The following is a 26,261-nucleotide window of genomic DNA, read 5'->3' on the forward strand; positions in this document are numbered from 1 at the left end:
CCAACAATGCTCACCCAAAGATGAGATAAGGACGATGGAGCAGGAGCCGGAGCCGGAGAGCTGGTGGAGGACAAAGGAGCAGCTTGACGAATTACTTGGCAGCTGCTGCTCCTCGAGAAGGCGCAAGAAATTTAATTTGACCAACATTTTGATGTATCAAGTTCAGTCGGAGCCGAAGATTTATGACTTGCTGACAGAGCAGGACCAGATTGGGATGTCAGGACACTTGCGTTTCGCTTTGTCCTGTCTCGTCCTGCCTCGCCCTGTGCTGTGCTGTGCATCCTGTGCAGTTGCATGCCTCGGATTATAGGATCATTTTCAGCTTTCTCACTTTTCTTTTAAGTCTTTTCTCTCTTTATGATTTATGACAGGACTTTTTAATTAATTCTTTCCTTTTTTTTCTGTTTCTGTTTAAGATTTAATTAAGAAAGCTTAGTAACCCAAAACTTTTGGATGATCGTGTGGATAAAGCTTGACTTTGAAGCTTTTAAGTCTTCAAATGAAAAATGAAAGTAAGCGGACAACTTTGAGCGCATTTCCCATTTCCACTTGCCTCACGTAATGAGCCCAATGGAAATGAGGAAAACAAGGCCTTGACATCAAAGCCAGTTTGACTTGTGGCGATAATTACAGCAGTGACTGTGACTCCAACTGTAACGGGGACAGTGACTGCGATTACACGATGAGAAATATTAATTTTTTGTGTTAAAAACTAAAGATTCTTTGTGGACTTAAATCAAGTTTAATAGTTGAAAATGGTGTAGTTATGAGAGTTCTGGGGTGGTGTATTCTTTTTTAATATTTTATTAAAATTTAAGCTGTCCAAACTTAAACTTGTCTTAAAGACTAAGAGTCTAAGTCCATCTTATATATTATATCTCTCAAAATATCTGAGCTTTTTTATGAAAAATCCCCTGTGTAGGGGAATAGGGAGTACTCCCACACTCCACTCTACATATTTTTTGTTTTTTTTTGTAAATTTCCACTTGGCATGACTTTGAAATTCCTAAAACGCAGATTGATTGCTTTCTGTCTCTGCCAGAAGCATCAACAAAAATATAAGAAAACTGACAGAAACCGAAAGTTTAACAACAAAATTCAAAAGGCTTCCGGTTGAGCTGGAAACCGGAACTGGTTGCTAGCGGATTCCCGAAAATACACACACACCCACAAAAAAAATGGCTCGCCTTACAGCTCTGGGCCTCGCGGTGCTCTTCCACTCGGTTATGGGAATATCGTACTACCACTACTTTCGCCGGACACCAGCCGGAGTGCCCCTGATCGGAGCCTGGCTATTCTCTGCCTGTATTGTGGCTCTGCTCCAGGCCATTCACATATTTCCCGCCTCAACGCCGGCCACTCAGATGCGGGGCAGAAACCGCGGAGGTGGCGGTCCCCTTAATCCGCCGGAATCCTCGTGGGGTGCCCTGTTCCTGGAGACGGGTATCTGTTGTATCGTTCTGGATGTCACCCTGACCAAGTTGTGGCGTCGCGTGGAGTCGCTGTGCCAGTGCGCCATAGTGGGCGTCCTCCAAACGCTGGGCGTCGAGGATCAGACCTTCCTGGCCTGCGAATACTGGACCCTGGGCCTGACCACGGGCCTCATTGGAGCCTGCCTGCTGTGGCTCACCCTCTGGGCCACCGCCCTGCCCCGCAAGGTACACTGCGGCCTCCTCGACCTGCGACGCAACCTCTACCGACGCAGCACGGCCCTAATCTTCGGTCCGCCCCTCAAGCAGACGACCCGCTCAACCTACTCCCATCTCCAGTCCACCCAGAGCTTCACCGCCTAACTCCGAGACGAAAGCGCCCCATCCCCACCAGCCACCAGTGCGCGGAACCAGTACCACTCGATATATGCATATCAGTTCGGCTCGATCAATAGCTAAATTTATGGGTTAAGTAATGCCAACCGCTTTTTCATCTTCCCAGCTACAGTGGGAGCTGGGGGGCAACATGGGGCTTATTTGTTAAAAAATTTTATTGGATTTAAGAGATATGGGAGTATGACATTTTTTCAGAAACATTTCTATATCTCCGCCATTTCTCATCAGATTCTCAAGCGGAATACCTTAATCGATTTGTATATCGATTCTCCATCGATCTGCACCAAAACCCCGACACAAAATATTTTTCAAAATTTTTTCATCTTTTTCTGGGGCAACCCCTTCGAAAATGATGGATTCCCCCATATGAGTCCCCTCGATGTCTATATCTCTGCCATTTCTCACCCGATTCTCAAGCGGAATGCCTTGATCGATTTGTATATCGATTCTCCATCGATCTGCATCAAAATCCTGACACAAAATATTTTTTGAAATTTTTTCATCTTTTTCTGGGGCAACCCCTTCGAAAATGATGGATGCCCCCATATGGGGCCCATCCATGTCCATATCTCTGCCATTTCTCATCAGATTCTCAAGCGGAATACCTTGATCGATTTGTATATCGATTCTCCATCGATCTGCATCAAAATCCTGACACAAAATATTTTTTAAAATTTTTTCATCTTTTCCTGGGGCAACCCCTTCGAAAATGATGGATTCCCCCATATGAGTCCCCTCGATGTCTATATCTCTGCCATTTCTCATCAGATTCTCAAGCGGAATACCTTAATCGATTTGTATATCGATTCTCCATCGATCTGCACCAAAACCCCGACACAAAATATTTTTTAAAATTTTTTCATCTTTTCCCGGGGCAACCCCTTCGAAAATTATGGATTCCCCCACATGGGCCACCTCGATGTCCATATCTCTGCCATTTCTGATCAGATTATCAAGCGGAATACCTTAATCGATTTGTATATCGATTCTCCATCGATCTGCATCAAAACCCTGACACAAAATATTTTTTTAAATTTTTCCATCTTTTCCTGGGGCAACCCCTTCGAAAACGATGGAATGCCGTATAGGGACCTTATCAATTTGTATATCTTGATCAATTCTTATCCAATCTTTATATGGAGTGTCTTAAACGATTGGTGGTTAAATTCTTCAAAAACACCTAGAAAATCTCAGACGGAAATCATCGATCAATATTTTTTTTAAATTTTCCATGAAAACCTCTTTTGAAGTTAGGAAAATCAAAGATTACGAAAATAGGCGTCCTAGTAAGGGCCTGTATCTGGGTTTGTAGTAATCCTAAAAGGTAAGTATCTATTAAAAATGTATATATAACTTAAAAATGAATCGTTTAGCTCCCGTTTTTTGCGGCACACCCCATTAGCTAAGCCCGTATGAGGTGGCGGGTTAACAAATCAGCCGCCTTTAATCCCATTGTGCCAGCTTGAGTGCAAAAACCAATAAAATAAACGGCAAACTGCCGCCACAACTGGTGGCCAAAAAATATACGAAAAGAAATGAAATGAAACTCGTTTAAGCATATCATGGCCATGTGGCAATGCGGAAGATGCAAGTGGCAAGAGGCGATCCGAGTGAACTGCCTAATTGTGGCACGCCCCCAAAAAAAGCGAAGCCATTCGGGAAGACCGGAAACCGGATTAAAGGCAAAATACGCTATGCTTTTGATGCCTGATCGATGGCTAAACTTGAACTTGAACAACATGCAACATGCAACACGTAGTAGCAACATGCAACAATGCAGCAACACGAAAAACTACCACAAAATGCTTCCACAGAATTGCAAAAGTGGAAAACTCGATGTGCCTCAATATGTGGCTGGCAGGCAAGACTGATTTGCCTCTGAAAGCTGTTTGTTGTTTGCTTTTGTGTTGTGTTGCTGGTGTTGCTTGTTTTGCTGTTGCAATTGCAATTGCAACGAAATTGGCCACGAACTGGGGAGATATAAAAGCGTGGCATGCAACACAGTCGAGTTAATCAAAGCGCGTCGCTGGCCACGAAAAGTGCAAGTTTTTTATTTTCTTTGCCACCAAAATCCGAAATAATCAGAAATCTTAAAAGCGGCGAGGTGATTTTTTGTTACAGTGTGGATAAAAGTGAAAAATATTAAAGGAATACATATTTTTTTTTTAGATGTTGTGCCACCAACACATCCTCGGCCACCTGATTTTGTGGCAACTCCTGATGCTGCTGCTGCCACACGTTCTGCAAGCCAATCCCGTCTCCAGTCCCGAGATCTCCAACAAAGGCTCCAAATCCCCCAACAGCGTGCAACACCAGCAAGTGCAACAGCAGCAACTGCAACAGCAACAAGTGCAACAACAACAAGTCCAACAGCAACAACAGCAACAACAGTTGCAGTTGCAACAACAGGAGGCTGTGCATCTGAATTCCCTTAGTGCCTATGCCAGTGGCTACGACATGGCCCAGACTTCTGGCCAGAGTCCAGTGGGTGGCGAGGCGGCCTTCAAGCCGTCCTACAAAATGCCGGAAATGGAGACCAACTTCACGCCAATGCAGACAGCCGGAACACCGAGTGTGGCCAGTCTGCCCTCCACCCCCATGCTGATGCAGTACCTCCCCGCCCAGACCCTCCAGGACGGCACTGGGAATACGGTTCAGTATCTCCAGCTAATACCCACCCGACCGATCATTGTGCCGATCAGTCCGTATCTCTCCGGCGGAGGATCACCCACACTAGCTGCCGGCGGACAACCGGACTTCTCCGGACGTACTGCCACCGTGCTGAGTGCCCTGCCACCGAACTACGGAGCTCTTCAGGGCTATGCCGCTGCCGGAGCTCTTAATCCCCAAGCTGTCGCCGCCGCTGGAGCCTACCGGGGTTACCGGATCAATCGAGAGGCCAAGGACAAGCACTTTCCTCCAGCCTTCTCTCTAAATCTGAATGAATACATTCCCGCCTCGTCGATGGGTCATGAGACGGCAGGATCGAGTGGCAGCCATCTCTACTTGAGGGCCAGGTCATAGGTCAACCATCCCAAATCAAGCCATGGTCTCACATTTTTTTTTTCACTCAACTAACTCTCCGAAAAAAACCAGATCTGAATAAAAAGTTATTAACATAATTGTACCCTCTTTATTGTTGTTAGAATTTAAAGAGTCTTGGGGTAACCCTCGAAAGGTTGAACTCATTGGGGTTTCATTTACATAATGCCACATGAGTTGACACAATTCGGGGGCGTCGGTTCTTCAACAGCATTTGCACCTTTCGTTTTTTTTCACAGCAAGATGACCCAACCGAATGGTCAACCTGGTTACCGAATCTGGATTGTTTATTTGCCAGGCGACAAAAAAAACAAAAATAAAGAAAATAAAACAACAAAATACATAAAGTAAACACACATTTTGGAATCCAACAAGGTCGCGCCCCAAACTGTCGGACACAGAATGCAGTGCCATTGTTTAGACTTTATCTTTTTGTGTGTTTTTTTTTTTGCTTTTTGGCGTGAAAGTCCAACCGGAACAGAGAAAGACTTAGTACATAAACATGTAACACATAACACATGGTTAGGGCTTGAGGTCTTGGTCTTGGACGGACAACGGACAGACGGACAAACGGACAAAGTGTTCACTTAAAGTCGAGAAAAAAGCAATCCAACCCAACCTTGGTGATTGCGTCAGAGAGCTGCAAGCCATTCCATCCCTCCTGTCTACACCTAATTGTCACAATTTGACAAATTCATTTGGCATTAACTGGCTTTAATCGAAATCGGAGCTTTCATTACCTTCACTCGATAGGGAGGGGCCTCGGTCTCGGTCTCAACTACACATCTTTCACTTGCCGCACTTAAGTGGAGCAAATGGCCAAAGGGCCTTTTGATCTTTCTGGGTTTTCAACACAAACTTGGGGAACTCTAAATACTCTTTATGGATCTTTTATAATTCGATTTTTTTTTTTGGGTTTCATTATTACTTTTATTATGTATCGATTTTTATCGATTTATTTATTTTTATACCAGGTTTGATCTGGGTTTTCCATCGATATACGATAGTATTTACACGATTTATTCTCTTGAGTTTCTTATAATATCAATTATATTATCGATATTTATCGATTTATTATATAAATCAAGAAAGTATAATCACAAATCACTTACCTGAAAGCTTATAAACATTTACAAGAGTTTTTATTTCATATTTTTTATAAAGTTCAATTCAAACTAATCTTCTGAAAAGAAGATGAAAAAATTATAATAGATATAAGATATGGTATTTATAATAAATTATGTTATAAGATCTAAGAAATGAGAGCCTTAAGAGTTAAGAGAAGCTTAGAAAACAAACCTTTCCTAACCACCTATACCTATAACCTCTACCTATACCCACTTTAATATCCCAACCAATATACCCCTAATCTTTTAAAGAGTATCTCCCAAGAGGGCCAATACCATTGGGGCACTAGTACTAGCACCGGCTCCAGCTTCAGCCTCCAACTCCGACACTGAGTGCCACAATTCACTTTCAATCAGAGTCGATGCACCGCCAACGACGCGATGATGATGATGATGACTCCTCAGATATGTGTGGCATGATCATGATGAGGTTGAACCGAAGACGCCCCATGGCGGTGAATCCCTAGTAATGGGATTTGGATGACGGTCAGTCTGGGGCCGACCCCGGCACTTGCCATGAATTTGTGTTTCTAAGGAGCGAGAGCGGAAATGAGCGGTTATCGATGCTCGAAATTTAAACAAAAAATTCACAAGAAAAACTACAACTCGATTAATGGTTATGTTATTTTTGTTTTTTTTTTTTGTGATTTCTTAGTTGAACTTCACTTGTTTCGATGTTGTTATAACACTTTAAAGCGCGTAAATTAGCCTTTTGTTGGCTTGGCTTTTTGGGCGGTGCTGATTGAGTTTGAAATGATTTCAATTTGGAGTTTACTTTCCTTTTCAATTAATTGCCATAGCTCTAAACGGATTCAATCCAATCCAAACGTAACGAATCGACGCTGCTTTGTCCGATCCTCGCTCATCTGCATCTCTCAGTTACTATACCTCCAAAATATCTATCAGATACAGAGTCCATGTCTGTTGGGCCCGGGTCTGGTGTTAGAGAGAATTTCGGTGGCCAACTTCCAGTATAAAACACCGTGTCAGAGCTTCGCGCCATTGCATTCGACTTACAGCTCGTCACACGCTCGGTTCGGTTTAGTTTTTCCATTTATTTTTTTATATTCTGTTTTAAAGTTTTCCGTTTTCGGTTAAACTCTTAGTTTTGGACTTTAATTCGGGTGTTTAACTATTTATTTTTTTTGGTTTATTTTTTTTGTGTATTTTTTTTTGGCAAAAAAAATATATATATATTTTTCGCATAAAACCAAAAATTCAAGTGAATGTTGTCGGTGCTGGTTGGTGGCTCGAAGGAGTGATCGGATCAAGGCGGTCTACCAGGCTCATCATCATCAATTTCGGCTTTATTATTATCATCATCAGCGGAGGAGACCATTAACGGGATACTAGTCCACAAAAAAAAAATAAATAAAAACTAAAACTCAGAGTCATGGTGCGTATGCCAGATGGCCACTAAAAAATAAACGGAAAGGAAAGCAAATTCAAATGGATAAATGGTGGACATTACATGGGAGTTTTTGAGAGGGAAATGAAAGGATATTAAAACAAAAATGATTAAAAAAATAATTAAAAATTGAAAAATAATTAGGTTTTAAAATAGTAATGAGGGAGAGGATTTTAAAGGATGTCTATTGTGCCAATTCTAATAAAAAAGGATTAAGATCTTATTTTATAAACCTTAAATATTTTTAGATAATTATCTTTTAAATACTTAAATTCCTAATAGAACTCTTCGCTTTTAAAGTTTATTATTTTTCTGACATTTTCAAAAGAACAAAGAACTAAAACAAAACCTAAACACAAATCGGAAGTCTATTTGAAGATAATTAATATAAAAACTAATATTAAAACCCCCCAATATCTAATTAAAAAACCATTTAAAAACACCTTGATCTAATCAACAAAACCTAAACCTAAAGATGCCCCAATTTAATCAACATTTTCCATGCCATTGAACCAAATATTTCTCAAAAAAATCAAAACTTTAATTAATTAAAATCTAAACAGAGGTTAAAGTTAAATATTACACAACTTAAATTGACAAAAAAAATGAAGAAGCAAAGCCAATGATAATTAAATACTAAGCCAGAAACTATGTAAGTGAGTGGCGAGTGAGATGTTTGAAAACAAAGTGGCTTTAATGAGACAATTTCATGGTCTGTGAGTTGATTGATGATATGTCAACGATCGAAAAAAGATCAAAAATATATAGAAAGGGTATTATTTTTATTATTTGTCCAAAAAAACAAAAGGGCGGAGAAAGTTTTTAGGGTGAGGCAGGTGATATAAATATATAAAAAATGAAAGAGAAATTGTATTTGGTTTTTAAAAAGGGATTAAAAGACAAGAAGCTTAGGAATTAATATTTAAATAATATTTTTAGTTAGTATATGTATTAAATATGTATATCTTACACCCATCTTGACATTGTCCTAGAATTCACACTTTAAACTCGTAAACTTGACCATTGCATTTGTCACTGATTGAAGTTGACTTATTGGCCCTCTGGCAAGTTTGTGTCTTAAGTCTTTTGTTTTTTCCCTCCAATATTTTTTTTCTAATCCGCCTGTTGCCTTTGTTCACACATTGTGTGGTCGTCTCATCATGTTATTTTTTATTTCTTAAGGTTTTGAGTCTTTTTTTTTTTAGTTTTTACTTTAAGTTTTAACTTTAAAGCTCATGTTAAGGCGCAAATTACGCGTGTTAACGATGCGCACTCCATTAGCGCCGTCTTCAATCATCAATCAAGCTGCATTTGCATCGTCTTATGTCATTTGACCCGGTTGGGATCATTAGACGATACAAAAACTACAAAAATAAAACATCAAATCATTTTGCAGAAATCCCAAAAACCAGTGATAAACTGGGGCACGCAATAGACTTTTGCTAACTGCAACTAGTTTTCGTTGCAACATCTCATGGAATGCTTCTTTTTGGCATCACCTTTGCGTGACAAATGCTCATAAGTTGTTTGGTCAGAGATTTTTCTCTGCAGCACTCTATAAAAAATAAAAATAAAATACCCAACTAGTAGTGTATATATTAGTGTTGGTTTTTTTTAGAAAGGCTACTCTGCCGGAGGCTTATCAGTGGCGCGGTGCGCGCGGCCTTCACCAGCAGGTGGATCACTGCGCTTCGCTTTTCGTTTTCAACCAAAAAGTAATCGCTTTTAAGAAATCCAACCAAAAAATACAAAACCAAAACCCACCCACAGGCTTGGCCTGCACAAAAATTTCACACTTAATATGTCTCGCCTTAAAAACAGATTTTTATCTTAAAAAAAAATAAACTTAAGAAGAAAAGGGAACAAGGGGAATCACTAAAAAATCAACGCCCTTTTGCAATTTTGTGCTAAATTAAAAAATCTCAACAGGAAAAAAAATAGTCAGACTCAATTAAACGCATCAATAGGCGCCGAGGGGCGTGGCCGCAACAGCCACAAGCAGCGAAAGGCGTTAAAAAATATATAGATGGATAAAAAATAAAACCAAAAACCTTTCACTAACCGAAAGTGAACAAAAAATAAAGAAACTGGGAATACACTTGCAAATTTTCAGGCCACAAGGTCGCATACCAATGGAGTTTAAAATTAATTTTGTTAAACAATAATTTGGCTTAGTTTTTAAACGGAAATTGATAACAAAAGATGGAAGGGTTGCCACATTTTTGGTAAAAGGCAGTTTGGTCAAGTCTTTTGAGGCAAAAAAAATAAAAAACAAGAAAGGAAAGCTAACTTCGGGCGGAGCCGAAGTTTATATACCCTTGCAGTTCAGTCGCAGTCCGATAGGTGGCGCCACGCATCTATATTATTAGATATACAGCGGATCGTATATAGTCGGCCGATCCTTATGAAATTTGGCATGTCGAATTATTTTGACCAAAGAAGCATACATTGAAAATCCCATCCTTCTAACTTGAAAAACAACGAAGTTATGCCATTTCCGATCAATCAGTTATATGGCAGCTATAGGATATAGTCGACCGATCTTTATGAAATTTGGCAGATCGTATAAGTTGGACCAAATAAGAATCCATAGAAAGTCCCAACCTTCTAACTTGAAAAACAACGAAGTTATGCCATTTCCGATCAATCAGTTATATGGCAGCTATAGGATATAGTCGACCGATCCCGGCCGTTCCGACTTATGTACTACCTGCAAAGGAAAGAAGGGTGTGTGCAAAGTTTCAACTCGATAGCTTTAAAACTGAGAGACTAGTTTGCGTAGAAACAGACAGACAGACGGACAGACAGACAGACGGACAGACAGACAGACAGACAGACGGACAGACGGACAGACGGACAGACGGACAGACGGACATGCTTATATCGACTCAGGAGGTGATCCTGATCAAGAATATATATACTTTATAGGGTCGGAGATGTCTCCTTCACTGCGTTGCACACTTTTGACCAAAATTATAATACCCTCTGCAAGGGTATAAAAATACTATTAACCTTTTAAACCTTTTTTTCAGTTTCAACCTCAATTACTCCTCTTAGTCCTGGCTCTGGCCAATGTCCAGGCTGTCCTGACACCTCCTGGCTACGATGATGACCGCTCCCCACTGCCCCTGCGACTGGAGGACTTGGAAAGAGAACAGGAACAGCAGCAGCATCAGTTGCACTTGCAGGACCTCAACCGACCGCCCCTCCTGCCGAATCACTACGAATGGCGACCGGATGTGGCGGCCAGTCTGCCGCCCAGCTACGTTCAGGACGCCGCTCTGCGAGAGCGGGAGAGGGAGAGGGAGCGCCAGCTGGAGGAGCTGCGGCAGCTGCAGCGGCAGCATCAGCAGCTAAGTGCCGGCTACGCCTTTCCCGCCCACCTGCCAGGGGTGCTTTACGTGTGAGTATTTCTTGAAAACTTTAAGCTTTTCTGGTATTTTTTTCAAAAATAATTGTTTGAATTTAGCTTTTAAGAGCTTTTATCAAGTTTCCAAACATGGCTTGACTCTAAGCTCAATAAACTTTTATGAAAGCTCCATGAAAACAAAAGACTTGGAACACGAACTTGGGTTTCAAAAACATAAAAGTTAAAGAGCTTGGAAGAAAGTTAAGATATAGACTTATTTTGAACAGAAATATATAAGTTAAAGATTTTAAATAAGTTTGATACTTCTTCCTTAACTTTAAACTCTTTAAAACTACTTCTTTGACTTTTAAACTCCTTTGGAATATAATTTAGACTCTAACTAATTTTATTTATTTATTAAGCTTGGAGTAAAAGCCAGTTTGGTTTCAGAAAAATTCTTTTAAACATAGTTTCGAACTTGAAACTTTCTAAAATACTTAAAACTTGGTTTAAAGCATAAATAAAAGCTATACATAAAAGCTTTGGAGTAAGCTTTTCTTTTTTTTCAACTTCAAACCATTTTTTCCATTTTTTAAAAAGATTTGTAGAGTTCTTCAGTCTATTTTTTAAAATTTAAATAATAGTTCAATAATATTTTAAACATTTCTTTTCGATTGAAAAGAGTCTTATGAATGCCATTAAAAAATTAGAAAAATCTTTATAAACTTCAGAGGTCAAACCTCCTACTGTCTTTTTGAAACTAATATATTTCAATATCTAATTCATAAAAACTTGAAGATCTTTTGTTTATATTATTTAAAAGTTATTTGTTAGGTATGCTGTTGTAAGGCTTATACTTTACCTACACTCTTGATTAAAAGTCGCCGTCTAACATGAGAAACACAACTTAACCCGCTCAGTAAGCCCTGCTGAGTGAAAAGCTAATAGCGATTATCAGGATGCCCTGATTGATATGCAAAGAGCCCCTAATGATCGACTTGATTGGCCGTTCGATTGACGTGCAAATTAGCGCTTGGGGAATCGGAAATGGAAATGGAAATGAAACTTAAAATACTGGAAGAAATGGACTAATCATGCCTTCCATGCCCCATTCCATTCGATTCCAGCTTTCAACCGACTAATGACTGATGACTAAACTAGTTAGTAGTTGCGATTAGTTAGTGGCTGCGAAATAAAAGTGTTGAAATAATGCTCGTTTATTTTCACTTACAATCAATGCCCATTGGCTTCCGACAAATGGTTGGCTATTATTCCCTTTTTTAACTTAATTTTAACAATTTCTTTTTTTTATTTTTACTGTTTTTTAGGGGTCCCACTGCCACGCCCACTGTTGCAACGCCTACGACTGCCACAAGTACTGTGGCGAATCGATTTCTGAAGCCAATAGTGCCTTATGATCTGGAATTTGGCTTAAAGAGTGTTCCATATGTGGCAAGTAATGCTCTGCCCCTGCCAGTGCCACGCCCCCTGCCACCTCCGGGCAGCGGAAGGCCACCGTTTATTTACGGTTTCACCCAGGGAAGACCCTCCAAAGTGCCGGCTGCCACTCCCCTGGTGGTGCAACAGTCCAAACAGTTCGCCTACGCCCCGGCCACGCCCCCGCAACGACACTACGCCAACGGACCCCGCATACCCCTGCCCTATCCCCCCAGTTTCGTCAGCATTACGACCCGCCGGCCCGCCTCATCCTTCCGTCCCTCACAGCCGGATCCGACACCGGACTTGTTCGCCGGACGGAATTCCAAGTCGCTACTGGACTCGTATATCCCGAGCTGGGAAGTGATACGACTGACAAGGGAGCAGAGGGGAGAGACCGGAAGTGCGGGGGGTTTCCGGCCCATCCATCGACAGACTTTGGCGTATCCGGCTCCGCCACATCTGAGACTGTTCAAGAGGGACTCGAAGGACCCCTCGAAGGATGCCCAGGATGTCAACCGAACGAGAGTTGTGAAGAAAGCTCTGAGACCTTTGAACGAAAATGTTTAGTTTTTTTACATTTTTTATTTTGTTTAGTTTAATATTTTTTTATTTTATTACGAAATATATTAAAACGAATATTTATTGCAGCAAAAATAAGTGGGTTTCTATTGCCACACACTGCTGGGATTAATTACAGAGCATTTCTTTGATCGAAGATATCCGAAAATCAGGTTAAGCAAGGCAGCTGGTGTTAATATTTAATATGTATGTTTAACCGCATCTGCGATTAATTAAACTGGGCTAAGTAGCCAATCATCTTGTTAACTTCAAAGCTGTTTTGATTTGACAAATATGGTTGGGTTTCAGGAATTGCAAGACTGTTTTATGAGAGGGTATCATTTGTGGGAAGGTCTTCAGGGGTTTTTTGAGGTTTTTATAGAAATTTTAACAAAATATTGTGAGTATTTTAGTTTTAACACTAATTTTAGCCGTATTATTCATCATATTCAGAAAACTATTTCACAAAAGTAGGAGTTTTTAGGATCTGAAGTTCAAAACAGTTTCTTTATCACATTTCTTAAAATTTTTTATTCAAAATATAGTTTTTGATTTTAATATTCTTAGAAATACTATAAACTTAAATATAAATATCAAATATCTTTCAATATTAACGATTACAAAGAATAATATCGAATACATCGTTTGAGTTTATCGAATAATATCGAATCTTAAGACTAATATCGAAAGTATACTTTGATCTTATCGATTAATTTTGATATTGTTATCGAAATATTATCGAATAATATCGAATCTTTTTAAATAGTATCGAATCTCATCATAAAATATCGAATATTATAGAATCTTTTTGAATAAAAACGCATATATCTTAGTAACTTATTGAATATTACTGAATAATATCGAATCTTATCGAATAAATAAATAATTGATTAATAAATAACCACCAAAAGCCTCCAAGAGACTAAAACCCTTAAAAAACCAAGAATATTTTTCTTAAAATACCATCTTTTAAAACCAAAGAAAAACCTTTAAAGTCTCTTCCACCAAATAGCAGCTTCCTCGACCGCCAAAAACCCCCCCGGCCAGATCACATAACCAAGCCAGGCAGTAGCATCTTTGGTGGCCAATCTCCGGCGCCTCATCTCATGGTGGCTCTGCAGTGGCTCTCCATTTAGAGCCAGGCCAAAAGCGAAGCCAATCGAATCAAATGTGCAATATGTGACTTTGTCAATGAGCTCGACTCGAATCTATCGGGTATATAGTATACACAGTTGGTATATATAGCTTTGATGTTGCTCACGTAATCGCGACCATAAACCAAACAGCCAGCAATAGCAAACAATTACGATGCCACTGCGACGAGTGGCCACAAAAATTATGATTTGTGTGGCAGTGTGCCTCACTGAAGATGCAGCAGCCTCCAAATCCAAATTCAAACAAAAAAATATCAAAAAAAAAAATATACAGAAATCCAAAAGCCAGACGACTGGTGAAGATTTATGCAAGTAGGAAGCAAAGATGCTGCAAAAATGTAATGGTTGTTGTTTGTGAGTTGCTTGTGTGTTGCTTGTGTGTTGCTTTTGTGTTGCCTGTGTGGCAGTGGCAACATCATCACTACTATAACGAAGCTGTGTACTGATTGTGTTGCGTTTCGGCCATCTCATGGCTGTTAATGAAGCTGCCACAGGCAAATTGCCACAAAATTGCTGCATTGTTTGTCACCCATTAAGTATGCTGGGAGTGAGGAAGAGAGATGCCCTGCCCCGACTTAAAGGGTGTGATGCTACCTGATGCTTCCTGGCTGCAAAATAAATTCCGGTGCACTTAAAAAAAAAAGTCTACTTAAGCCTAAAGATTTAAAAACGGAAAGTCTAAGCCAGGCCAGTGACCTTCTTCTCGGGTCATCTACGAAGCTCCAGTTTGTGTCAACTTTGTGCCATAAATCTGACCCTTTTGTGCCGGCCCACGGCCAGCCCTTTCATACCAAAAAACGTTGGCTTTAAGCCTTCTAATAATAAATAAAAATAATAATAATTATAATAATAATAATAATAAAGCAGTCATGCTGCCGACCAAGTGACATTGTTGCAGCTCTGAAGAGTCTGTCATTTTTTGGACAATGAACTAAGGTTGAGGCTTCCAGATTGTGAAATGGATGTCTATTTGCTGAGCTGCCTCTTCGATTCGTTTTGGGTTATTGTTGCATTGAATGGCCAGCTATATACATATATCTTTATAAACCTATATATATCTGCTTATATCTGATTGAAAGTCTGTGGGTTATGAGAGCACAAAAGATCGACAAACTTGCTGGCAATTGCTTTTATTTCTACGATCAAGGCGAAAAGTGAGTCTAATCGAAACGAATACCAGGATACCCTGCAGAGACAGTCTTTGAAATTACTATTACGAATGTGTTTTAAAGTTATCTCCAGGTTTTTATCGGTTTTTTATTTTTTTGTGACAAAACGTCTTACAAAATGAGTTTGAAACTCTTGTTATGCCATTTCTTCTCTCTCTGCCGTGGCTTTTTTGGCTTAAACCATGGCTTGTGGGCCAAGCCAAGCTAAGCCAAGCCAAGCCCAAGACCGAAGACAAGTTAATGCGCCAATTAAACTACTCTCACTCCGACACAAGTCCCCCTACCTCCCTGGGATCTGGGATGTGCTCTGCAATCTGCAATTGTTTTCATGCAAATTTTTGTGTTTCTGTTTCGGTTTCGATTGGATCTGTGTGGTGGCTCCATTATAATGAAACCCACAACAACATCGCCCAGCAAACACACAAAAGCCAGCCCAGCCATTAAATCTATTCACTCAAAATGAAAGGCAAAAAAAAAAAAAATACTGGAATCGGACTCAACATCGGACATCCCAGTAAATGTTGGAACAAAAATATATATACATTCATATACCTTTTGTCATTTTCAAAAGTTACGCCAATTTTTTTTCATTTTTTGTCTTTATGACTTTGAACTTGAACTAGAAAAATTTAAAACTTGTCTCTTGAAGAAATTCGAAAGGTTTTTCGAAGCCCTTTTGTGAAAGGTAGCTCTCCCATGGCAGCACAAGGTCGTTTCATAAATAATTCTCATCGTGTGAAATCGATATTGATAAACAATGCTCAACAAAGTGCATTTTAAATCTATAGAGATTTTTGAAATTATTAAAAAGTGATTTTTTTCTAGGGTTCCTGAGAGTTAAGAGCGATATAAGAGTTCTTTATATCAAGTATTTTTTGAGTTTCCTGTTCTTATTTTCAAGTTTATGGGGAAAATTGTATATATTTCTGTTAAATAAGATTATAAAACAAATAAATAAAACCTTATTTTTAACCATTTCCTTAAACAATTTTCAAATCAAAAACAAACTTTCCTTAGCCAACACTTCCCTTTTTGGCAAAAAAAAAAATTAAGAAAGAAAATGCAAAAAAATCCTATATCTTTGTATCTGAGTTGCAAGTATCTGTAGCAGTTTGTTTACTGTTTTTTTTTTTTTTTGGGCCGTCCCAGGCAACCTACACCTTCAGTTATGCCTCCGTATATCTCTCAGATGGCGAGACAATAAACACAGATACAGATACAGATACAACTACGTGCTACGTGCTGTGTCATTGGTCGTTCCGCAAAAAACTCTATTTTTTTCTTTTAAACTTTAGTCTTTAGTTTTAGTTTTAAGCTTTAGCTTCTTCTTTAAAGAAAAAGAGTAAAAAAAAATCAACGAAAAACTACAACTTCGTTTACGAATCTGAGACTGAAAATCCGATTCAATTTTGATGCAACCCGAAGACCAAGTTGTTGATGTTGCTGTTGTCTTTGATGTTGCTGTTGTTAGTGTTGCTGGTGTAGTCGGGGTGTTGCTGCTGGTCGCCATATAAAAACCGCGAACATCGTCAGCGCCATCCGCAGTAAGAGGCGCGACTTTTGAACGCCGACATCGCTCCTCCGATCCATTTTCTAAATAATTTAAAAAACACCAAAAAACCATAAACCCTCCCTCTCGAAAAAAAACGGCTAATCCATAACTCTTGTGATTTATTTTAAAAATAATTTCTAGTGTTTTTTTATTATTTTTTTTGTTGTTGTGCCAAAATACTATAAAAAGACTTTTCCTCAAAAAAAAAAAAAATAAAATAAATAACAAAACAAGTGTTTGAAAGAAATTAATATTTTTTATCTGAAAACCAGTAGTGTGCTCACATCATGAGATTAGCTTTGATTTTGGTAAGATTGCACAATCTCTAAAAGCGAAAAATAAATAAAATAAAAATGTAAAAAAAATACGGAAATCATTCCACCCACTCCCCCTCCATAAAGTAAAAAAAACTCCCACAAAAAAAAAAAAATTGTGCAAAACTGGCTGACAAATTAATTTGCATTCAAGTGGCGGCGCAGTTGCCTAGCCGGCTTGGTCAGCTGGGAAAGCTGTTGCAAGTTGCTGGCTTTATGTTGCACATTGCACATTGCAGATTGCAGATTGCAGATTGCAGATTGCAATGTGGGGTTCACTCAACCCCCAGGGTAGAGTGTTGGATGCCCGAATGCAATGAACCCCGGAAAGATTCCCCCCCCAAAAAAAAAACAGCATGTAAACCTGAAAATCTTGACCTCCTTGACGCTCGACTGCCCTTCCAACGCCAGACCCTGCCCTTGCCCCTTTTACTTTTCCTGTTGCAAGTTTATATTTCTAGTTTTTCTTTATTTTATTTTATTTTTTTTGTAATCATCAATCACCTGGTGGGCTATCTGGCATTTTTATCCGCTTATCGTCTGCTAATTGGACGGGGTTGGTTAAGTCTCAAGCCCCCCCTTAGGGGTTTCCTATTATAACTTGATCTTGTAAGTAGTTTACAGACAGGGCGCTTTGGTTTTTGTTCTGGTTTGAAAAATGCAAGAGACATCCGCTTATGTTGATTAAAGCACTGGGGAAAAATCTAATTTGCTTACAAGATTATTCAAAAATAGTTAGAAGCATTTCTTAATAAACTTTTAAAGAAAAGTTATCTTTGTAAAAAAACTATCTCTATATAAATGTTCATGTTTATGTTTATTGTTACACATTTTATTGTTACCTTATTCATTTATTTCCTTGTCAAAATTATCTAGAGCATTTATAACCTCTACTTAAAATATATTTTAAACTTAAAACACCACTAATTAGTCAGACAACATCATTAAAATTGTTTATTTCTAACCCCAATTATTAAAACTATTTAAACGTTATTAATTAATCAATTTTTATTGATATTTTTAAGGCTAAAATAATTATTTGTTTATTTTTGCTAGTTTTTCGAAATTTTCAAAGCAGTTCTGGTATATTTTAAAGCAATTTTGCAACCAAAAGAGGAACTAATTTATAGAAAAAAATTAATTTAAATATAAAACTATTAGAAGCTATGAAGCAATCATTAAGTAAATAAATTAATGACCCTGTTTTAAGGGTTTCAGTCTATTTTAGACATATTTTCTGACTTTTTAATAGTTTATGATAATATTTCAAGATCTAGTAGTATTTATTTTATTCTTTTCTTTATCAAAATTATGCATTTTGTCTCTTAGTTTTGAAGATTAAAGTAACCTACCTTATAAAATTTATTTATCCAAAAAATCGCATACTATTCTACTATTTATTCCTTTAAAAATATTTCCCCTAAGCCCCTAAGAATATATAAACCCCCACTATTTCTCTTAAAACTCCCACATTTTTCTTGCACTGTTTTGTGGGGGAAAACTCGAGCGGAGAAACCAGAACTTGTTTTGTGGCTTTGTGCCCCTCGTGTGGTTACATAAAGTTATTACACTGGCGACTAGAAAAATAGAAGAAAGGTGGCTTACAAAATGCCAAAGTGCCTGAAAAACCAAAAAAAAAAATGAAAAAGGCAGGCCACTGGCAGGATAATCAGTAGCTGTCTAATTTACATTTTATTGTTGTGCTTTGATGTTGCTGCTGGTGCTGTTGCTGTGATGCGGATGATGCAACAATGAAAGTCAAGCAGCAACATCAAAGACTGAAAAAAAAAAAAAAAAACAATAAGCCAAAAAAAAACAGACTGAGAAAAAAAAGCAACTAATTTGCACGCGTTGCGTGACGTTCATTTGCCCCAAGTTGTTACTATTTTTGGTTTTCTTTTTTAATTTTTATTTAATTATTGGTCTAGAAAGTTCATTAGCAGAATCTTGGCTTCAAAAAATGCCAATCAATTGCATTCTGTTATGATATATATTAGTAATAATTTAGTGACCCAAGTGAAAGGCAACCGACTGATGCAATTAAACTAAATTATTACTCAAAATAGTTGGCAGAGATAAATCAATGCGAAAAAAAACAGACAGATCCAACTAGTTGCTTATATAACTTTTGCTCAAAAAACAGTAAAAAAAAAAAAAAAAGTAAAACGGCAACTCTTCTGTTTCGGATCCCACAGCAAAAAGCACATTTGACAAAAATTTTTGTGCTTTGTTGCTGGTGGTGCTGGTGGTGGTTGTGTGGCAAGTCCGCCGAAAAAGTCTTCCTGCTACATAAGCAACATGAGCCGACAACGACTATTAAAATGACTTGACACAGTGTCCCAGTTTTACTTTATTTATTTTTTATTTTTGGTTTAAAACCCAAACACACACACACTCTCTTTAATTTAATTGAGTGACAAAATGCAATTAAAAGTTAACTATCCGACAGATACGCGAATTTAAATGCCGAACATCTGCGATGGGAGAGGCGTGAGTGTGTTGCACAAAAATTAATGCCACTAGATTAGTGTGGCAATTAGTAATTATTTAACAAGAGGCGTGCTCTGCAATTTAAAAACTATATAGATGGCTTTTAAAACCATAAATTTGTAAAGAAAACCTGTTGAAAATCTCTCTTTATCCTCTTTATATTTTAAATTTATTCTTTAGTTATTTACTAAATAAAAATTAAATATTAATTGACCATAACCCATCGAACCATCACCCAGATAATCGTTCATTTGACGCATCTGATCGATGAATAGCCAGCAACCATTAGCCATAAACATTATCTGTCACCATCTCGAACGAAACGAAAGACTCAAGACACAAACTCGACTGAGCCACCACAAGAGATTCAATTACAAAACCAACACAACTTACTTGATGAAATGTCAAATGTGAAACCCCAACGTGTGTTAAGTATTTATATTTGATGGCTTTACGATCGATATTGAGATCGAAATCGAAATCGAGACCAAGCGATGGCCCACAGCCTTTGTGCTCCGACTCCCCTTTTGTCTTTGCCTCGTCACCTTGAGCCCCAAAAAGTCAAAAAAATCCAAAATAAGAGAGACTCCAACCTAAAGAAATAAATAAACAAAAGCAAACAAAGATCCAAAGCCGAAACAAAAGCCGGGGATTTGCACAATCCATTGCATTGCAAACTCTATTATTTTTATGGTTTAAACTTTGCAACTTAGGGGGTAACATTAATTAAAAAGAAATTCTCATGGGAAAGTTTAAAGAAAGCTGTTCCAAACTTTTGTCCTCCTTTATAACTCCAGAACCCTAAGAGATAGAGGCTTTATGTTTAATATTTAGACTTATAGAGTCAACTAATAAAATACCCATAAATTTTATTAATTTTAAAAACCATTTCCTTTTCCAGGGCACTCTTAGTGCTCTACTGTGCTTGGCCAATGGTTTTAGCCAATCGGAGACCAGTGGCTCCAAAGGCTCCAGTGGCTATCCCAAAAAGGTAACAACTCTCAAAAAGCGACCCACCAAGACCCCCACCACCGTGGCAGCCAGCACCAGTACCAGTAGGGGCACCACCACAAAGCCCAGCAAGCCACGAGTGAAGATCACGAAATCGGGAACTAGAAGCACTACGAAAGCTCCAGGATCAGCACCAGCTTTGGCGGAGAGTTTCGGGAATCTGCCAGCAGATGACTTGGAATTTATTAAGGAACTGGACAAGCAATTCAAGTTGCACGGAAACAAAATCAAGATCAAGGTGGAGAGGGATAATTCCACATCCAGTGGTGGAAAGAACAGCAAGAGAACTATTGAAGGAGATTTGGGGTGAGTTGGGAGGTTTATTTCTAAAATATTATAGATTCTAATAATATGTTTTCTTCTCTCCATTCCAGCTACGGCTACTCCCATCCTGGCTACGATTACACCCCGCCCAAGTTTATGTTTTATCCCTATTCCCAGCATGATATTCCTTCGGGCTTTGCTCATCCACAGCCACTGCCAGAGGAGCTGGAGGAGGCACCACCACCACCACCTCCCCAGCAGCAACACCACTCGCCACAGAAACCACACAACCATGAACATGTGACGAGTGTTACGATCGAGCCGTCCTATTCCTACGAACTAAAACCCCAAACCAGTTACGAAACTCAAGCGCCACAGCACACGGCACCTGAGCAGCCGCAAATCGACTTGCCACAAGACGAGGCAGAGGCTGGTGGCTACCAGGAGCCAGTGATAGTCCTGCGGATACCAGGACCCGCCAAGTATGCCGCCCACTTGCAGACCCTCCTCCAGCAGTATCTGGAGATCCGGGCAGCCCAGTATCTCAGCTTGTTGCAAGAGGCCGAACAGCAGCAGCAGCAGCAGCAACAGCAGCAACAGCATCAGCCAGTGCATCAGCAACACGTCCCGGAGCCCCAGCAATACGGTCCTCCCGAGCCCGTGGCCTACCAGCCCGAAGTGAGCTATGCCCCGCAACCCGTACAGTACGCCCCCATCGATGATGTCTACCAGAGCTACAAGGGCCGTCATCAGCAGCAACTGCAACAGCAGCCACAGTACGAGCCGCAACAGTACTATACGCCCATGGACTACCAGCAACCCACTCAGTTCTACTACGCACAACCGCAATCGCACTTGCAACAGCAGCCGCAGCTCTACTTGATAGCCATGACCCAGCCAGAACCGGAGCAACATCAGCAACTCCAACAGCAGCAACATCATCAGCATCAGCAGCAGCAGCAGCAACAGCCCATCTATGTCCCGGAGGGAGAGCCACCCACTGCCCCGGAACAGCAGCCGGAACCGGAAGTGGAACCAGAACACAATCTACCCATAACGGAGAACAATCCACGACCCACACACACAAAGGTCATCTTCAATCCGTATCCCTACCAGCAACAGCAACAGCATCAGCATCAGCACCAGCAACATGTCCAGGAACAGGAGCAACATGTCGTTAATTTGGAGGAAGAATCGCAGGCGGAGGGCGATCGCCCCTTCAACTACCACGCCCATGCCCTGAAAATGAGGCCCGGGAAGAGGGCGGCCAAGCCAGAGCCGTCCGGTGGCGCCAGTGGGGGGGATAAGCGACTCCAGCAGATCAGGGAATATGTGAGGGAGAAGCTGGGAGCCGAAATGGGTTCTGCGGTGGAATACAAAACGACACAATTGCTAGAGGGCTGAGAAGACTAGACACTCTGGGGGAATAGGGGGGCTTTGCAGATCACTTAACTTTACTGAAAGTTATCCTAAAAGTATGCCACAATATTTGATTTTATAGAAAGAAGGTTCTGTCCGCTTGTCCGTCTGTCCGTTAAAGTGACATTTGATTTCTGTCATAACTAGAAAACTAGAGGTCTCTAAATTTAATAAAATTAAATAAGATTATATTAAAAGAAGTCTGATTTTAGTGAAAACCACTTAGCCCCCCTAAACTTAAACTCTTCACACACAATTGTGGTTGCTTCTTGTGCCTAAAAAAAAAAGATATATCCCTTCATTAGTATTTATTCCAAGTGGGTTGAGGAGCAGGGGTTACTTGCTCCATTTCCATATCATTTCCAAAACTCAAAATTCCAAACTCCTGTCCAAGATCCTTGCCTACTTTCGGGCCATAGCCAGTGTAAATAGGAACGCCGGAAAGCATGCCACATTTGAGAATCGAATGTGGCATGTGGAGGACAGAGGTTCACATTCGCTTTTCATTTATTTTTAACATATATGTGTACTTTTTTTTGTTTGTTTTGTTTTCTTTGAGTTGTTTTTTTGTATTGTTAACCAAGAAAATAAAGCTGCTGCTGATCATGTGTGCAATATTTAGTCTTTAATGAAAAAAATGTGCTTCTTGAATTTACTTACTTGTACTTTTATTTTTTATAACGATTAAAAACGAAAGTAAAATTATAAAAAAAAATAATATTGAAAAATCAAAATAAAGTCTTTCTCTTTGGAATTATTTTATTCGGAGAGCTCTACAGGAAGTCACGCACCAAAGTCATAAAAATAACTCCAGTGCTAAGTGGTAACTAAATAGTTTTTGGTTTTTAAAAAAAAAACACATGCTTACATGCAATTAGTTGTATTAAAAAAAATGTGTAAGAAAGCTTATTATTCAACGGATTTAAAGTAGATGATGGACTTTGTTAACTCATCTATTAGTAGCAGTCTCAAAGAGAGAGGTTTTCGATAGAGAAAACGAAAGAAGTACCGGGTATCATACAATTCTTGTTTTCTATCATACAGAATCATACAGTGTCATACATAATGTCCTTCAAAATAAAGGTCTAAATGACTTTAAAATAAAGTTCTTAGTCTCTTTAAGAGAAAATTATACTTTAGAGTCCAAAAAAGCTTCTTAAAGTATCTTTTTTACAAAAATAAACCATCAATTTAACAGAAAACATGACAAATATTAATAATATTGGAAGAATAAAGTCCTTAGACCTTAAAACTTATTTAGAAACATACCCTATTTTCTATTTTTTTCTCAAAATAATCCCCCAACCCAACCCCCTCTGAAAATGGGTTAATTTAACCCCCTGGCATGTAGGATTGCTCCAGTGATCCAAAAGCGATTTAGGAAATTATCAGCCTCAACGAGCACTGGGGAGGAGGCACTTTCAAACTGTCGGCTGTCTCTTCCTTTTAGCCGTATTTGCCGCATTTGCCACATTTGCCACATCGCTTGCCACATGAATGTTTACGTAAAGATCCCCAGTAAGATACTGTGGCCAACAATTAGCATAATCAGCTGCCGCAATGGCTGGTAAATTGTGCCAATTTCTATAATTTTGAAATGCGGCAGCGTCTGTCTCTCTCTCGACTTTCCACTCGAATTAAAAAAGTGGTCTCTTAGCAAACATCCAACTTCCGCAAAGTTTTTGTTTTTTTCTGGAAAGATTCGCATTCGCATTCACATTTCAATTTGCATGATCCTATCAAAGATACAAAAAAAGATACAAAAAAAAAAGAAACTAACTTGAAACTACCTGAAATTTCTTGGAGATCTGCCCGGAATATAATTTTTTTTTTTGCCCCTCCCTGGAGTGGAAATTGGAAAGTACCATTGTTGTCACTTTGGATATTTGCCAAGTTTATTTCTTAATCAAAAAACGGAAAAAAGAAAGGTGAAAAATGAGCAAAAAATTAAGCAAAGCTTCCCTGTCCGGAATCTTATCAATCATTTTGGGGGCTCACTTCCCTTCCGTCTAATATCAAGTGGTGAAAACTGACTGCTTTATGATCTAAACGATGATCTTGCACCAACAATGGACCCATAAAATACCACCACATGCCACATGCCACAAGCGGCAACTGCAACTGCTGTCTCAGCAAATTAATAACTTAAACCACAAACGTAACATTTTCGTAGCGTTTATAGCCACAGTGGGGCAAATAGTGGGAGTATGGGGTAAATTTTTAGAAAAATATAAGAGTTTTTAGAAAATATTTAAAGGGAATAGGGTTTTTTAAAGGTAGGAATATATTTAGAAATTATTTTTGGGCATTATTTTGTCTGGTAGAGTGGGTGTCCGTTTGTCCGCTTATTTATTTGCCCGTAAATTTAAGTGTCCGTTAATCTAGTTGTCCGTATGTCCGTGTGTCCTTTAGTTCCTTTTCTATCAGTATAACCCAATTTTTCTTAGTGTTCTATGTCCGCAAGTCCCTATGTCCCCTACCCTGTTTGTTTATCTGTCTTATAAAATATATATATATTTTGTATAAAATTGTTTACTGTATTATTTAAACTACAAGTTATGTCTCTTTGATTAAAAAAAAACTTCATTTAAACTAAAGCTTAGCTTGCCATTAAATGTCATTGTTTATCTGATTGAAATGCTGAAAATTCAGTGGATTTTTTGTGGATTTGGTGGCATCAGTTATCAGTGCTTTTTTTCTCCTTAGTTTTTTATTTATTTTTGCCACATAACGGGGCATGAATCGCAATAGCCAAGTAACAAAAATATCAAAATAGCAATCGCATTCGACTGCTTGGCAAGGTTGTTGATCTTCACACATGTTTTGAGAGGCCGAAACGCTTTGGCAGCTATTGCTTTTTTAGCTTTTCTGCTTTTTTAGGTTTTTTTTTTTTTTTGAGATTGAGAAAATTGTTTCGCTTTTATTATTACGGCTATTATCGTTAGCTTTGTTAAGTGTGGCAAGTGTTTGTGTTTCAATTGCAGTATCAGTTTCAGGGTATCAGTATCGAATATTAAAATATAAATCATACGCCCTGTGGGCCAGTCTCTCTACAATAGAAATCCCCCCTTTAGCAAAAGCACGTCAAGAAAATTAATTAGATGACCGAATGCAATTCCCAAGTCCATTAACAGGGATACCCCCTTTCTTTTTTTCCGTACGGATCTCTTTATCGAAATTAAAATCAGTTTTTTTTTTTGGTTTTTCGTTTTTTGTTTTTTTATTTGGCACTGAGAAACTGCAACTCTGGTTGAAAATGATCATAAATCTTGGCAAGCAAACATTTTTTAGCTAATTTTTACAGCTGTGCCTTGGCTCCTTGTTAATTATTATGCACTGAATCAGTGACCATGAAGCCGCAGACACCATCAGCCTTTGAAACAGACACCAGAGCACCAGAGCACAAGAAAAAAACATCATCATCTCATCTTAAAACCATCTCCCTTGGCGGTTTTGGGAATTTCTCTGTTTTTTGCTAATTTAACTGGGCTTTAGGTTGATAATTCAGGTAATGCCCTCAAAGTATTTCATTTATTTTTTTATCTATAAGATTTATATAAGATATAAGGTATATATAAGATACGATAAATAAAAAAACTGTAATAAAAAAATATTTAAATACTACTTCTCTTCAAAGTTCATTTTTAAACAATTCTTTTGAATAAAATAAGCCAGTTTTTTAGAACAAAATATCTAAGAAAAACTAGGGATTATATTAAAGATAGTATTTTTTATCTAATTTCTATACAAAAAAGTAGTTTTTTGGGAGAGAAACAATCTCTTTCTAGAAACTCTATGATTCAAACAAAAAATAAGAGATTCCAGTTTAGATCCTAACTATTGAGACCCAAACTATCTAGATTCCAACTGTCTAGATCCCAATTATACAGATCCTAACTATCCACACTCCAACTATGTAGATCCTAACTATCTAGATCCTATTTAAAACTATCCAGACCCCTTCGATCTAGATCCTTATATCCATGAATCTTCCCATCTAATTCCTAACTATCCATATTCTAACTATCTATATCTCAAATATCTATAACCCAACTACCTAAACCTTCTTCTCCATACCTCCTACACTCAAAATAAAACCATATAACAGATATTCCAAGCTCTAGTCCCCTATTAACTC

The 26,261-nt window shown here is 38.7% G+C and overlaps 4 protein-coding genes across 4 annotated transcripts; all 4 read left to right on the forward strand.

Annotated features, from left to right (window-relative positions):
- The first annotated feature begins 1,036 nt into the window (after positions 1-1,036).
- Positions 1,037-1,906, forward strand: LOC6504804. The gene has a single exon (XM_001966340.4). The coding sequence runs from the start codon at positions 1,179-1,181 to the stop codon at positions 1,791-1,793; it is 615 nt and encodes a 204-aa protein (XP_001966376.1). The 5' UTR covers positions 1,037-1,178; the 3' UTR covers positions 1,794-1,906.
- A 1,919-nt stretch (positions 1,907-3,825) lies between these two features.
- Positions 3,826-4,947, forward strand: LOC6504806 (putative uncharacterized protein DDB_G0291608). Its single transcript, XM_044717191.1, has 2 exons — positions 3,826-3,930; positions 3,996-4,947. Exon 2 carries the CDS (start codon positions 3,996-3,998, stop codon positions 4,848-4,850), a length of 855 nt encoding a protein of 284 aa, XP_044573126.1. The 5' UTR covers positions 3,826-3,930; the 3' UTR covers positions 4,851-4,947.
- Positions 4,948-6,989: 2,042 nt separating this feature from the next.
- LOC6504807 (tyrosine-protein phosphatase non-receptor type 23) lies at positions 6,990-12,836 on the forward strand. Its single transcript, XM_032453200.2, has 3 exons — positions 6,990-7,391; positions 10,436-10,806; positions 12,081-12,836. Exons 1-3 carry the CDS (start codon positions 7,389-7,391, stop codon positions 12,757-12,759), a joined length of 1,053 nt encoding a protein of 350 aa, XP_032309091.1. The 5' UTR covers positions 6,990-7,388; the 3' UTR covers positions 12,760-12,836.
- A 3,751-nt stretch (positions 12,837-16,587) lies between these two features.
- LOC6504808 (putative mediator of RNA polymerase II transcription subunit 26) lies at positions 16,588-22,738 on the forward strand. Its single transcript, XM_001966343.3, has 3 exons — positions 16,588-16,933; positions 20,331-20,746; positions 20,815-22,738. Exons 1-3 carry the CDS (start codon positions 16,913-16,915, stop codon positions 22,106-22,108), a joined length of 1,731 nt encoding a protein of 576 aa, XP_001966379.1. The 5' UTR covers positions 16,588-16,912; the 3' UTR covers positions 22,109-22,738.
- The last annotated feature ends 3,523 nt before the right edge of the window (positions 22,739-26,261 follow it).

Source organism: Drosophila ananassae, chromosome XL (genome assembly GCF_017639315.1).
Source record: "Drosophila ananassae strain 14024-0371.13 chromosome XL, ASM1763931v2, whole genome shotgun sequence".
NCBI classification, from domain to species: Eukaryota; Metazoa; Arthropoda; class Insecta; order Diptera; family Drosophilidae; genus Drosophila; species Drosophila ananassae.

What these genes read in the sequence shown, in the direction of transcription:
- LOC6504807 (XM_032453200.2), top strand. An exon ending in CTGCCAGGGGTGCTTTACGT is followed by an intron (nt 10,807 to 12,080) that starts GTGAGTATTTCT and finishes ACTGTTTTTTAG; the next exon opens with GGGTCCCACTGCCACGCCCA.
- LOC6504804 (XM_001966340.4), top strand. Translation starts at nt 1,179, where the DNA reads ATGGCTCGCCTTACAGCTCTGGGCCTCGCGGTGCTCTTCCACTCGGTT.
- LOC6504808 (XM_001966343.3), top strand. Translation starts at nt 16,913, where the DNA reads ATGAGATTAGCTTTGATTTTG. An exon ending in TGAGATTAGCTTTGATTTTG is followed by an intron (nt 16,934 to 20,330) that starts GTAAGATTGCAC and finishes TTCCTTTTCCAG; the next exon opens with GGCACTCTTAGTGCTCTACT. An exon ending in ACTATTGAAGGAGATTTGGG is followed by an intron (nt 20,747 to 20,814) that starts GTGAGTTGGGAG and finishes TCTCCATTCCAG; the next exon opens with CTACGGCTACTCCCATCCTG.
- LOC6504806 (XM_044717191.1), top strand. Translation starts at nt 3,996, where the DNA reads ATGTTGTGCCACCAACACATCCTCGGCCACCTGATTTTGTGGCAACTC.